Raw genomic sequence first — 15,939 nt, 5'->3', positions numbered from 1 at the left:
GGTACGTGAGATTTTTTAAAAATATTCTAAAAATAGCAACAATTCAAAAATAATGTATAAATATATTTATTGAATAATAATTAAAAAATATGAATGTAAGTTCATAAACTGTGAAAAGAAATACAACAATCCGATGTTCAGTGTTGACAGCTAGATTTTTTGTGGACATGTTACATAAATATTGATGTTTGAGATTTCTTTTTTTATGAGGAAACGTTTAGAATGAAGTTCATGAATCCAGATGGATCTCTATTAAAATCCCCAAAGAGGGCACTTGAAGTTGATGATTACTTCTATGTGTAGAAATCTTTATTTATAATTGAATCACTTGTTTATTTTTCAACACATTTTTTATTTTTATATCATTTTTTTCCAAATAGTTCAAGAAAGACCACTACAAATTAGCAATATTTTGCACTGTTATACAATTTAATAAATCAGAAACTGATGACATAGTGCTGTATTTTACTTCTTTTTCTCTTTTTTTCAACCAAAAATGCTTTGCTCTCATTATTGGGTACATGAATTAAAAAAAATGTTCACTAAAAAAAGGTTGAGAACCACTGGGTTAGACTATCCACTTTAGCCACTAGATGGCAGTAGAGTGTTGAATATTATTAATTGTGTTCAATGGCAATTCCCAATTTGACCACACCATCAGTTGCTATGAAGCATGGGTGTCAAATTCTGGCCCGCGGGCCGTGTAATTTCATTTGGCCCTTGAGGCAATATCAAATTAACATTAGAGTTGGCCCGCCACTGTAACACCGCATTCACCGCTAATACTCATACTTGTCAACCCTCCTGATTTTCCCGGGAGACTCCCGAAGTTCAGTGCCCCTCCCTAATTTCTTCTGACTTCCACCCGGAAAATAATATTGGGGGCGGGCCATAAAAGCACTGCCTTTTGTGTTCTCTACATGTCGCCACGTCTGCTTTTCCTCCATACAAACAGCGTGCCGGCCCACTCACATAATATATGCAGCTCATACACACACACAAGTGTATGCAAGGCATACTTGATCAACAGCCATACAGGTCACACTGAGGGTGGCCGTATAAACAACTTTAACACTGTTACAAATATACGCCACACTGTGAACCCACAGCAAACAAGAATGACAAACACATTTCGGGAGAACATCTGCACCGTAACACAACATAAACACAACATAAACACAACCGAACAAATACCCAGAACCCCTTGCATCACTAACTCTTCAGGGACGCTACAATATACACCCCCGCTACCACCAAACCTCACCCCAACTCAAACCCGCCGCCGAAAAGAGGCATTCAATCTGTATTTGTATTTTATTTGATATGCCATTGATATTTTTTAATTATTATTATTTAAAACTGGATTTTACATATCACTATAAAGTTATATAAGCCTTGCTTGGTCAATATTCAATGCAAAACTTCTTTGGGTCCCTATTAAAAGATTAATTTGTTCAACCTCGGCCCGCGGCTTCGTTCGGTTTTAAATTTTGGCCCACTCTGTATTTGAGTTTGACACCCCTGCTATGAAGAGTGGCGCTTTCCATTATGTTCAGCAGACTTCATGGTAAAACAGATTAACCACCCCCCCACCTCCCTTCCTGTCACCAGTACATCCACCCAGAATTGGTTTCATATAAATCCCTTCCCTACTGTACATACTCCAAATCATTATGTTATATGTATCACATGGTCATGAGAGTATCACATACTCTATTTTTGCAACGAACTCTGGTGTGTTTGCTAGGCTAGTGCGGCCTATTTAGCCACATGCCAGCAAATATTTAAGCTCTTTTGAAAGAATATTTAAAAAATCATGACGATAGACACACATCCTGCATGTTTTTTTTTCAACATGGGCTGAACGGTCATTAGCGCCTCACTGCAAAGAGACCTTTGTGTGCCAGTAAAATGCTAATTGATGTGGATTTTAAATTGCCGCACGCTGATTGAGAAAGTTAAATTAATGTGCCGTTAAATTGACACCCGATTAAATATGCGGGTGGCAAATCCGTAGTTTGATCCTATGAAGGCTATGGCAACTTCAATGAAAAAAAAAAAACATTTGGGGAGAATGATTATGACGTTATTGTCTTCCTCTACAGTTAGATAATAGCACTTAAAACAGTAAACAATTGGTGCCACTACCTCTTCACGAAGGAACATATTTTATTGACACTTTTCAGCAGGCTCTTTTATCATAAAATAATTAAATACATTCGATTAAATAGTAATTGATTGGTTGAAATGTAAAAACAAATAAATATATTATATATATATATATATATATATATATATATATATATATATATATATATATATATATATATATATATATATATATATATATAAAGTACAGGCCAAAAGTTTGGACACACTTTCTCATTAAATGGGTTTTCTTTATTTTCATGACTATTTACATTGTAGATTGTCACTGAAGGCATCAAAACTATGTGGAGTTACAGTATGTACTTAACAAAAAAAGGGGAAATAACTGAAAAAATGTTTTAAGTTGTAGTTTCTTCAAAATAGCCACCCTTTGCTGTGATTACTGCTTTGCACACTCTTGGCATTCTCTCCATGTATGACTCAGTCTCAGGGCGGACACTCCAACCACAAGGCCACCGAGCAGGTAGAATAATGCTCAACACAAATCTAACCTGGTGTGACAAATAATAACAGTGGCCCCACACTCTAGGGTGCAGCCTCTGGTCTTCAGGCTTGCACGGGTCCCTCGGTGAACTTTGATTGATACTTTTATTAGTAGGTTGCACAGTTCAGTGCATATTCCGTACAATTGACCACTAAATGGTAACACCCGAATAAGTTTTTCAACTTGTTTAAGTTGGGGTCCACGTTAATCAATTCATGGTAAACTTGACTGTGTTGAGACTTCTAAAAGCATATGAAGACTTTTATTTTTAGTAAACCTTCAGTACAGGGGTCACCAACTTTTTTGAAACTAAGAGCTACTTCTTGGGTTCTGATTAATGCGAAGGGCTACCAGTTTGATACACACTTAAATAAATTGCCAGAAATAGCCAATTTGCTCAATTTACCTTTAACTCTATGTTATTATAAATAATTAATGATATTTATCTTTGTGGAAACACTGATCATCTTAATACTTTCTCACAATAAATATAAATAGAAACCGATAAATATCAATATCCAACACTTTATTTTTATATCTTCTCTAAGTGCACATTTTTCAAATTGAACATTTTCAAATGATAACTTCTAAGACAGTCTTGTGAAATCACAATATCCCATTTTAACTAGTAAGCCACTAACATTTTTTAACAAATCATGAATTACTTTGCACCATGTTTGTACAAATAATAACTCATGTAAAATACAAAAGTCAACTATCAAATTTTTGAATAAATCATGTCACACTTTGCACTGGAAACCAAATCTGTTATCTGTTTCTTTGTCAGTTAGTGGGAAGCCCAGCATTTCTGTTAACTAGTGTGTTGTACTCTGGTGTGTAACTTGAGACCGCAACTCTGAGTGAGTCTTGCAGATGTGCATCAGTGAGGCGTGTTCTGTGTTTGTTCTTGATGAAGTTCATGTCAGAAAAGGCTGATTCACAAAGATGAGTTGAACCAAACAGGCTTGAAACCTTCATAGCTGCTGCACATACACCACTGTACTTTTCTGTGTCCACAAGGCACCACAAGTTTAGTGCAGCCTGGTGGGCTTTAAATATTAAATTGTCAGGAAAGAAGAGGAGGGAATTTAAAAGGTAAAAAGGTATATGTGTTTAAAAATCCTAAAATCATTTTTAAGGTTGTATTTTTTCTCTAAATTTGTCTTCCTGAAAGTTATAAGAAGCAAAGTAAAAAAATTAATGAATTTATTTAAACAAGTGAAAACAAAGTCTTTAAAATATTTTCTTGGATTTTCTAATTTTAATTGAGTTTTGTCTCTCTTAGAATTAAAAATGTCGAGCAAAGCGAGAGCAGCTTGCTAGTAAATAAATAAAATCTAAAAAATAGAGGCAGCTCACTGGTAAGTGCTGCTATTTGAGCTATTTTTAGAACAGGCCAGCGGGCTACTCATCTGGTCCTTACGGGCTACCTGGTGCCCGCGGGCACCACGTTGGTGACCCCTGCTTTAGCGCTATGAACATTTTAACTATCATTTTAAATCCACTTTTTAACTATTCTCCCCCTGTTGTTTTGATTGAATCATTGTTTTAATTAACATATGCTTTCTATGGCGCCTTGTGGTTTTAGCTGTGAAAAGTGCTTTAGAAATAAAATGTACTGACTTAATAATAGATGATTGATATTATATTCCATACGTTTTATTTTCACTTTTCAGCAACATCATGGAATAATTCAAAAAATGCAATTAAAATATTAATTATTTGGTTAAATTTGGACAAAAAAAATATGCTGACATTAGACTTAGTCTTAGACTGAGACAAACTTTATTGATCCACAAATGAGATTGTTCCACACAATAGCTCAGTTTCAAAGGATGGAAAGTATAATGCAGGTATTAAGTAGCAATATAAAATATAACATATATGTAATATATACATATTGTATATACGGTATGTAATATATACTGATATATTATATTATATTATATTACATTATATGATATATTATATTATATTATATCAAATCCCAGTTACCATGTACAATATTACAGTATATGTAACAGCTACAGCAAAGTAAAGAGAAAAGAAAAAAAAGAGGGCAGCATATAATAGAGAGTAGATCCAGCAGAAAATAGACATAATAAACAAAGAGAGGTAGATAACATGGCAGGTGTAGGTGAAGGTAATAGACAGATATTGTCTATTGCTGTATGGTGAGTGATTATACAGCTGGACATTGCAATGTCATGACCCCTTGATGGGTGATATTTCTCAAGGAACTCTACTGAAGAAATCAATAAAGTACAATCTATCTATCTATTATATTACATATGTTTTATTTTCATTTCTCAGTAGGCTGGAATATCATTAAAAAATAATTCAAATTAAAATAATAATTTATGTTAAAATGTGGGGGGGGTGGGATGACTTACATAGATTGCAACACCACTATCTCTTGATAGAGGACATTTTATTGATTCAGAATGTATTTTATAGGTTTTATTTTTAGTATTCAGTTGGTTGCATGATCATGAAATCAATGTTTAATAAAAATAAATCCAAATGGCCTTGGAGGGTTAAAAAGGTCATATGTGCTTGGTGTAAATCTCTCATTGGTCATTAAACAATAACTAGTAAACCACTTCAGTATAATTACTAAATAGACTGTTTCAAAATTGAATATTCCATTTCACATTTTACAGAATTAATTTAGAATTGATTTATCTGTTAAATATTTCTTTCAGTTTGTAGTTTAACCACTACACAAGTTGTGTCCTATGGCCATACTTGCAAATCCTTCCGGATTTTACGGGAGACTCCCGAAATTCAGGAAATTTCCGGAAGAAATGTTCTCCTGAAAATCTCCCGAAATTCAGATGGAGCTGGAGGCCACGCCCCTTCCAGCTCCTAGCGGACCTGAGTGGGGACAGCCTGTTTTCACGTCCGCTTTCCCACTACATAAACAGATTGCCTGCCCAATTACGTTACAACATCTACGGATTTGAATAAAAAACTGCACACACAAGGAGACGAAGCAGAAGAACGAGGAAGTTACAGCCATGGCGACGCCGTCTGTAATAGAGTGATTCTATGTTGTCTGTTGCCATCTCCTGGTGAATGTTGGCTATAGCGTTATGGGGTTGCTTTTTGATTGGACAACGATTTACGTGGTGTTGCGCACCTGACGGCAATTGAGGGAGTCTGTTCTGAAGCCCACAGTAAAGAGACGTAACTTCATCACCTCGCCTGGTTATTGACTCCAACCCAATATATTACACCGTCGACGAGCAAAATGAAGAAATAAATGGCAGAACAAAGGTTACTCTAATAGTAAAAGGTAAGTGTTGTTGTTTTTTAGTAACTAGCAAGCACAGTACAGTTAGTAGAACTGTTTTTATTACTGTGTATTTGATAGGTGCCGTCTGAAATTCAACTATTATTTTATTTATATATATAATAAAATAAGTATATATAGCTAGAATTCACTGAAAGTCAAGTATTTCATATATATATATATATATATATATATATATATATATATATATATATACATACATATATATACATATATCGATATCTATGTATATGTATATGAAATACTCGAGTTGGTAAATTGTAGATGTAAATATATTCCTCCCCTCTTAAACACGCCTCCGCCCCAACCCGACCACACCCACCCCACCCCACACCCTCCACCTCCCGAAATCGGAGGTCTCAAGGATGGCAAGTATGCCTATGGCTTCCCTTTTTTTTTTTTTTTTATGTATTTTTTACTTATCAGTGAAATTATTTTTGTAAATGTTACAGTATTTTCTATTTTTATTTGTATTGTATATAAATGGAAATTAAAAAGAGTACCATTCTTTTTTCAACATTTGAAATATTCATGAGTGAAGCCAATATTTAAGTACTTATTTAGATTTTAACAAAAAAAAAAATGTTCGGAGTGTATAACAATGTAATATTTGTTGCAATAATTGTTAGATATTTTCTTCCATCAAAACGGAAAGTTGAATACATCTAGTAAGAAAAGACGCATATTAATTCCCTGTCTTTATTAACACCTGTGCTCGACACTTTCTTCCTGGCAGTCACTATGGCAACGCGGCCTCCAGGACATGCGAGCCTTGCCACCCAAGTTGCGTGGAATGTTCAGGGGGAGGAGCCGGCGGCTGCCTTAGCTGTGCCCCGGGTCTGGTCTACTTGCAAGGAGAAGGCCGCTGCCTTGCCGTGTGTCCTGAGGGGTTCTACATCCATGTCGAGAACTTATCCTGCGAGCGTTGTCATGCCAGCTGTGCATCGTGCTCAGGTGCAGGGAATTTAACACCGTGCTCTAAGTAGTTAGTAGTTTAAAAATTAAACATGTGTAACAAATATAGAAATGCTAGCAACATGCATTACCTAGCACACACAAAAACATCTCTCATTATTTATGTTAATAATACATTTAGAAACTAACTGTTACAAATGACTTTAAATAATTATTAAAGCATATAATCTGTTAAAAACGTTTTACATTCATATATAGCATTTTAATGATAGTGGCAGTACTACTAGACACTGTTATTTCACTTGTCAAGTGTTTCCAACTTAATTAAAAAAACAATAATAAAATAAATACCCATAATGTAGACTGCTACTTTTTGGACTCTTATGACATAATGCTGAAAAATGTAAATATTTTCTCAAAAATAGCTTTTTTGTGACAAAAATCCCACATGTGAATATAAATATTTCTATACAAATATATAAGTATATTAAAAAAAAAATATATATATATATATACATATATATATACACATATATATACACATATATATATATACATATATATGTTTTGTACATATAAATACACATATACAGTACATATTTATACATATAACACATGTACACACACACATTTTTATATATATATATACAGTATATATATATACCGTATTTCCTTGAATTGCCGCCGGAGCGCTAATTAATTTAAAACCTCTTCTCACTCCTGCGCTTACCAAAGGCATGCGGTGAAAGTAAGCATGCGCTAATTATTTTAAAACCTCTTATCACTCCGGCACTTACCAAAGGTATGCAGTAAAAATTTGAGTGTGATGTAAGCTTGGACCTTAAATCGTACTGAATAGCTTTTAATTTTCTTACATTTATGCGATTTCAAATTACCGGTATTGAAATAAGCCTCCTCCATTTTGAAAATGATGACAGGGGAAGTGTCACTCGTGACGTCACGAGTTTGACCAGGCGGTAATACTAAGCATGCGCTAATTATTTTGGGTAGCGAGTTTGACCCGGCAGTAATTCAAAGGCAGGCGCATACTATATGCCCTGTGGCAATTCAAGGAGATACGGTATATATATATATATATCCATCCATGGCGCCTATCTCAGCTACAATCGGGCGGAAGGCGGGGTACACACACATATGTATATGAATGTATATTTGTATATGTAAAATACGTCATACAGTAGCAATAGACTACTTAAATCCAAACAAACAAGAAGTATACAAAAGTACTTTCCATCCAACCATCTTCTACCGCTTATCCAAGGTCGGGTAGCGGGGGCAGCAGACTAAGCAGCTCAAACTTCCCTCTCCCCAGCCACTTGTTCCAGCTCCTCCCAGGCAATCCTGAGGTGTTGCCAGGCTAGCCAGGAGACACAGTCTTCCCAATGTGTCCTGGGTCTTCCCCGTGGCCTCCTACCAATCGGACGTGCCCTAAATACCTCCCGAGGGAGGCATTCGGGTGGCATCCTGACCAGATGCCTGAACCACCTCATCTGGCTCCTCTCGATGTGGAGGTGCAGTGGTTTTACTTTGAGCTCCTCCCGGATGACAGAGCTTCTAACCCTATCTCTAAGGGAGAGCCCTGCCACCCAGCAGAGGAAGCTCATTTCGGCCGCTTGTACCCGTGATCTTGTCTTTTTGGTCATGACCCAAAGCTCATGGTAAATTGAGAGCTTTGCCTTCCGGCTCAGCTCCTTCTTCACCACAACAGATCAATACAGTGTCCGCATTACTGAAGACGCAGCACCGATCCGCCTGTCGACCTTACGATCCACTCTTCCCTCACTCGTGAACAAGACTCCAAGGTATTTGAACTCCTCCACTTGGGGCAGGGTCTCCTCCCCAACCCGGAGATGGCATTCCACCTGTTTCCGGGCGAGAACCATGGACTCGGACTTGGAGGTTCTGATTCTCATCCCAGTCGATTCTCATCCCACTCGGCTGCGAACTGATCCAGTGAGAGCTGAAGATCCTGGCCAGATGAAGTCATCAGGACCTTATCATCTGCAAAAAAAAGAGACCTAATCCTGCAGCCACCAAACCGGATCCCCTCAACGCCCTGACTGCGCCGAGAAATTCTGTCTTATGTAGAAATTCTATAAGTAATATATACGTAAAAATATAAAAACCGGCATCTGACTGGAAGCTAGCGATGAAAACGCCCAGATGCAGCTGAGATAGGCTCCAGCACCATCCTCGACCCCAAAAGAGACAAGCGGCAGAAAATGGATGGATGGAATAAAAATAAATACATTTTAACACCATTCCTGCATCTTCAAATTGAGCGTGGAAAAATATTATTTCTGATATTTCAAAACAAACATATATTAAATAAAATTAAAACATTTTTTTTTTTAAATACAATTACATTGGAAAATTATAATAATTTATGTGTACTAAGTAGTTAAGTGATGAGCCACTAATAAGTGCAATGTGTCTGAAAAGTTCTCATTAAGGGTAAAGGATTACAGATTAACTTTACAGGCGGTATAGCTCGGTTGGTAGAGTGGCCGTGCCAGCAACTTGAGAATTCCAGGTTCGATCCCCGCTTCCGCCATCCTTGTCACTGCCATTGTGTCCTTGGGCAAGACACTTTACCCACCTGCTCCCAGTGCCACCCACACTGCTTTAAATGTAACTTAGATATTGGGTTTGACTATGTAAAGCGCTTTGAGTCACTAGAGAAAAGCGCTATATAAATATAATTCACTTCACTTCCCATTGACATGTTTGTGTCCCTGCAGGGAAGAGCGCGCACTCCTGTGACTCCTGTGGACCAGGTTACCTCCTTTTAGGCGGGACGTGTGTGTCAGTGTGCCGCACAGGGACGTACCCACTAATGAAGGTACTATCAGCTATAACCAACGGCTTTCCTCAAATTCTGTAGTCCCTCCACTCTAGTTGACGCCATGCCTTAAGTAATCAGTAAGTGTAATACTTGCTCCTATGCTTTGTGTGACCTCATTTTGGTCTTATTCATCAGAATTATTGTTAATAGACCCCCGAAGGGCCTCCCAACCCACTCTATACCAAACGTACACTTGGTATGTTTACGTGCACAAAAAAAAAACTAATCATTGACCTAATTTGGTTGAAAGTAGCTTTTTTTAAACACATGTAAAACACCTTAAAGGGGAATATTATCACAATTTCAAAAGGGTTAAAAACAATAAAAAATCAGTTCCCAGTGGCTTGTTGTATTTTTTGAAGTTTTTTTCAAAATTTTACCGGTCCCGGAATATCCCTAAAAAAAAGCTTTAGAGTGCCTTATTTTCGCTCTCTCGAAGCCACTGTTCATTTTCCTGTGACGTCACACAGTGCTGCCAATATAAACAAACAATGGCGACATTAGCTCGGATTCTGACTCGGATTTCAGCGGTTTAAGCGATTCAACAGATTACGCATGTTTTGAAACGGATGGTTGGAGTATAAAAGTATTGAAGAAGAAACTGAAGCTATTGAGCGAATAGCTATTGACGCTATTCATAGCCATAGCATGGCCGAATAGCTGCGTTAGCATCGCCGGTAAAATGTGCGGACCAAACGATCAGGACTTTCGCATCTTGTGACACTGGAGCAACTTAAATCCTTCGATTGGTAAGTGTTTTTTTTGCATTAAATGTGGGTCTAAGGAAACGTAATATAGTTGAAAATGCATCTGCAGGTTATCCATACATCTCTGTGCTATGTCTGCTTTAACACCGCCGGTAAATAGCATGTTAGCATCGGTTAACGTAGCATGTTAGCATCGATTAGCTGGCAGTCACGCCGCGACCAAATATGTCTGATTAGCACATAAGTCAGCAACATCAACAAAACTCACCTTTGTGATTTTGTTGACTTTATCGTTGCAAATGCATCTGCAGGTTATCCATACATCTCTGTGCTATGTCTGCTTTAACACCGCCGGTAAATAGCATGTTAGCATCGGTTAGCGTAGCATGTTAGCATCGATTAGCTGGCAGTCACGCCGCGACCAAATATGTCTGATTAGCACATAAGTCAGCAACATCAACAAAACTCACCTTTGTGATTTTGTTGACTTTATCGTTGCAAATGCATCTGCAGGTTATCCATACATCTCTGTGCCATGTCTGTCATCGCCGGTAAAATGTGCAGACACTCCGGCACATTCAATGGGAGTCAAGCGGCAGATTTCTTGCCACTTTCGCATTTTCGGTGCAACTTGAATCCCTCCCTGTTAGTGTTGTTACACCCTCCGACAACACACCGACGAGGCATGATGTCTCCAAGGTTCCAAAAATAGTCGAAAAAACGGAAAATAACAGCGCTGAGACCCGGTGTTTGCAATGTGTTGAAAATGAAAATGACGGCTTTATTACCTCGGTGACGTCACGTTCTGACGTCACCGCCAAAAGAGCCATAAACAGAAAGGTGTTTAATTCGCCAAAATTCACCCATTTAGAGTTCGGAAATCGGTTAAAAAAATATGGTCTTTTTTCTGCACCATCAAGGTATATATTGACGCTTACATAGGTTGGTGATAATGTTCCCCTTTAACAAGGTTTTTGCATGCAGCTTGTGATGTCTCCAAGATTTTGCATGGGAAAGCGTTTTAATATGATTTTTGACTTTTGAAAGATGTGATTACCATTTATATATATATGGTAAACCAGTTCCCTCTTGCATGTATTCACTCCCATCCATTCTACGCACGTGCCAGTCTTCCGACGCAGAGTAGATGGCGTACTCTGTGGCCAAAAACCATGTCCGATTATCATCGGTGGATAATGATTGTAGTCCTAAAAACACAGGATTAGGAGTATTATTACTCTTTTTTTTTTTTGTCCCAGGTTAATCATATAGTAGATGTAGATGCCCATATCGGCTGTACATATTTACTTTACAAAAGAGAAGTGTGGGATACTTCTCTTGTTGCCTTATGTGTATTTGACTTTATTAAATGTATTTATATTATCATTTGGTGCAGCCGGGCCGGAACAGGAGGGGATAGAAAGAGAGAGAAAAGGAAGACAAAGGGGGAAATTATGGGGACAAGAGGGGGATAAAACAGAGAGGCAAAAACAACAACAGCAAACACAACAATAACAACAACAACAGAACAACATCAGCAAACAGGATATGTACAAATATGAAGGTAAAAGTGACAACAAAGAAGCAGTTAGTGAAATAAATATTAATAATACAGAAATGACAATGAATATTATTACACAACAAATGGAGCGATGCAAATACCAATAGAAATATCACGATTGACAATGAATAATAATATTTACCCCAATTATCAACACTACAATTGTTAAAATGCACAAATACAATTATGTAATAATAACTTGAAATACAAAAGAAAGCAGATAAAAGGAGGGGAAGAAACAGAAGCCAACTATATTAACCTTGCAGATCGTTATAATAACAATAGGTTAAGCTTTGTCAGTGTGCCATGTGTTATTGATTGATTGATCAATTGAAACTTTTATTAGTAGATTGCACAGTGCAGTACATTTTCCGTACAATTGACCACTAAATGGTAACACCCGAATAAGTTTTTCAACTTGTCCACGTTAATCAAATCATGGTTACGTAGTTTTCCCTAGGGCAACAACTGTAATATATGTTTGATGAAACGTGATTATATGCATGAGTGTATGTATGCATCTGTACCTGTATGTCAGGTTCAAACACTGATGACATCTATTAAACAAGACAAGAAGCAAGGAATTGAACAGAGACAGATTTAAATTTGGCTCAATTGAGGAGAGACATGAAGACACCCTACCCTTGTACAGTGTCGTCCCACGCCTCCGACGAAAGATTGTACGCCTCCTCTTTTATTTGGACTTTCCCTGATTACAAGCGTTCATGGCAACAGCTGTTTCTAAGGGACCAGGGTCGTAAACAGCCATCGCCTTTGGTTATAAAACAGTTCAAAGAAAAGGTCGTAAAACAGTTCACAGAAAAGGTTGTAAAACAGTTCAAAGAAGAGGTCCCTGGAAGGGAGTCAGGTCCTGCTTCCTCTTCGCTTTGTAGATCTCGGGTCAAGACAATATATTTCTGTTGATTACAATACATGAAAGAAACAGAACACCTTCATGTTGCTTCCAATCCTACACAGTGGAGTTTTTAAAAAAGCCTTCTGCTTGGTAGGATTAATGTACAGTATGTGTATATGTATGTTTGTACAGTGAATGTATATGTACAGTATGTGTATAAGTATGTTTGTACCGTGAATGGGCAATGTGGATGTACGAACTTTGAGTATGTAGGTATGTACTGTATTTGTGTATGTATGTGGGAGCATAGGTACATATGTATGTATGTATGTATGTATATGTGAGTATATATGTGTATTTGTATGTACAATATATTTGACTCCCAGTATGATTATAATTATTTAATCTACTGGGGGTTGAAGCACTCCTATCTTTAAAAACTAGTCACAGCTCTGTTTTGGACTTCAATTAAGGTTCCTTGAATGCACCACAATTATGTGCTATGTGATGCAAAAGTGAAACGTTAACATAACTTTGTCCAATGGTGCCATAAATATATTTATCATATTTTACCTTTCTTTTGTCACCTAATACTGGTTCCCAAACGTCCAAAGTGAGCTTTAGTGACATCTGTGATGTGGGAACAGTGAAGTGTTGCATGCTGGGTTTTCTGCTACCAGAAGGAATGAACCATTCCGCATTATTGCACGGGGGTGTAGTTCGTGTTACGTACTCCTAATTTGATTCAAAGAAACTTTCTATTTAAACTTGACAGCAAAATTGATTTTAACTCATGTTTTATAACTGACTGATTTCAATGAAATCTTCAAATCTTTACAAAAGCCGAGGCCATGATACGTGCTCAGTTCTACTTCCACCCATTGGACAGCAGGGTTTCCATTCCAACCAAATGTAGCTCTTTTGCACAAATAAAGGCCTCCTCTGAAATGTACGTCTTACTTTAATAAACTGCCAAACTCTGCAATTTAGCCATGAGGGGAGGAAACACAACTACACAACTCTTGCCCTTTGCCAGGGTTCCGGCCACACTTGTGAGGACTGTGACCGCTCCTGCCTTCAATGTCGAGGGCCCGGCCACGCAGACTGCACCGTGTGTGGCACGCAGGCCATCTTGGAAGCCGGGGGACGCTGTCTGCTCTGTTGCCAACACGAGGAGGACGAGGGAGCGGAGACCAGGGCAACGCACGACTGTTGTAACTGCACGGAAACGAGAGGTATCGTGCGGCACGTAAACACTTTAGAACAAGACTGTGAATCTAGCTTGTCGTTCCAAGTACAGTACAAACCCCGTTTCCATATGAGTTGGGAAATTGTGTTAGATGTAAATATAAACGGAATACAAAGATTTGCTAATCATTTTCAACCCACATTCAATTGAATGCACTACAAAGACTACAACATATTTGATGTTCAAACTCAAACTTTTTTCTTTTTTTTTTTGCAAATAATAGATACCTTAGAATTTCATGGCTGCTACACGTGCCAAAGTAGTTGGGAAAGGGCATGTTCACCACTGTGTTACATCACCTTTTCTTTTAACAAGACTCAATAAACAATGGGGAACTGAAGAAACTAATTGTTGAAGCTTTGAAAGTGGAATTAATTCCCATTCTTGTTTTATATAGAGCTTCAGTCGTTCAACAGTCCGGGGTCTCCGCGGTCGTATTTTACGCTTCATAATGCGCCACACATTTTCAGTGAGAGACAGGTCTGGACTGCCGGCCGGTCAGGAAAGTACCCGCACTCTTTGTTTTACGAAGCCACGCTGTTGTAACACGTGCTGAATGTGGCTTGGCATTGTCTTACTGAAATAAGCAGGGGCGTCCATGAAAAAGACGGTGCTTAGATGGCAGCATGTGTTGTTCCAAAACCTGTATGTACCTTTTAGCACTAATGGTGCCTTTACAGATGTGTCAGTTACCCATGTCTTGGGCACTAATGCACCCCCATAAGGCGCTGGCTTTTAAACTTTGCGTCGATAACAGTCTGGATGGTTAGCTTCCACTTTGGTCCGGATGACACGATGTCAAATATTTCCAAAAACAATTTGAAATGTGGACTCGTCAGACCACAAAACACTTTTCCACTTTGCATCAGTCCATCTTAGATGATCTCGGGCCCAGAGAAGCCGGCGGCGTTTCTGGATGTTGTTGATAAACGGCTTTCGCTTTGCATAGTAGAGCTTTAACTTGCACTTACAGATGTAGAGATGAATTGTATTTAGTGACAGTGGTTTTCTGATGTGTTCCTGAGCCCATGTGGTGATATCCTTTAGAGATTGATGTCGTTTTTTGGCACAGTGCCGTCTGAGGGATCGAAGGTCACGGTCATTCAATGTTGGTTTCCAGCCATGCCGCTTACTTTGAGTGATTTCTCCAGATTCTCTGAACCTTTTGATGATATTATGGACCGTAGATGTTGAATTCCCTAAATTTCTTGCAGTTGCACTTTGATAAACTGTTTGACAATTTGCTCACACAGTTGTAGACAAAGGGGTGTACCTCGCCCCATCCTTTCTTGTGAAAGACTGAGCATTTTTTGGGAAGCAATTTTTATACCCAACCATGGCACCCACCTGTTCCCATTTAGCCTGCACACCTGTGGGATGTTCAAAATAAGTGTTTGATGAGCATTCCTCAACTTTATCAGTATTAATTGCCACCTTTCCTAACTTCTTTGTCACGTGTTGCTGGCCTCAAATCCTAAAGTTAATGATTATTTGCAAAAAAAAATGTCTATCAGTTTGAACATCAAATATGTTGTTTTTGAGGTGCATTCAGTTGAATATGGGTTGAAAATGATTTGCAAATCATTGTATTCCGTTTATATTTACATCTAACACAATTTCCCAACTCATATGGAAACGGGGTTTGTAATATTAACGTATTTTGATCATTTTAAGCATACGCGGTGCATTTATTTTAAAAACGCATCACAACGTTCGCTTTTTCACTGATTATTACTCACTGCAGACTTCATGAGAACCAACAAGCATTATTAAACATCACTTACTGTACAATGTCTGCAGTCATTAGGATGCCGAC

General features: G+C 38.0%; 1 protein-coding gene across 1 annotated transcript in view; it reads left to right on the top strand.

The window, feature by feature from the left end:
* The window catches only part of LOC133536657 (proprotein convertase subtilisin/kexin type 5-like), a 150,718-nt gene that overhangs the window by 124,769 nt on the left and 10,010 nt on the right, over positions 1-15,939 (top strand). The window contains exons 33-35 of the mRNA XM_061877277.1: positions 6,706-6,923; positions 9,647-9,747; positions 13,911-14,109. Coding sequence (XP_061733261.1) covers positions 6,706-6,923; positions 9,647-9,747; positions 13,911-14,109 — 518 coding nt within the window. The remainder of the gene's footprint in view (positions 1-6,705; positions 6,924-9,646; positions 9,748-13,910; positions 14,110-15,939) is intronic.

Source organism: Nerophis ophidion, linkage group LG17 (genome assembly GCF_033978795.1).
Source record: "Nerophis ophidion isolate RoL-2023_Sa linkage group LG17, RoL_Noph_v1.0, whole genome shotgun sequence".
Classification (NCBI taxonomy): Eukaryota; Metazoa; Chordata; class Actinopteri; order Syngnathiformes; family Syngnathidae; genus Nerophis; species Nerophis ophidion.
The sequence above is the reverse complement of the archived record's forward strand: the minus strand, read 5'-3'. Positions and strand labels throughout refer to the sequence as shown.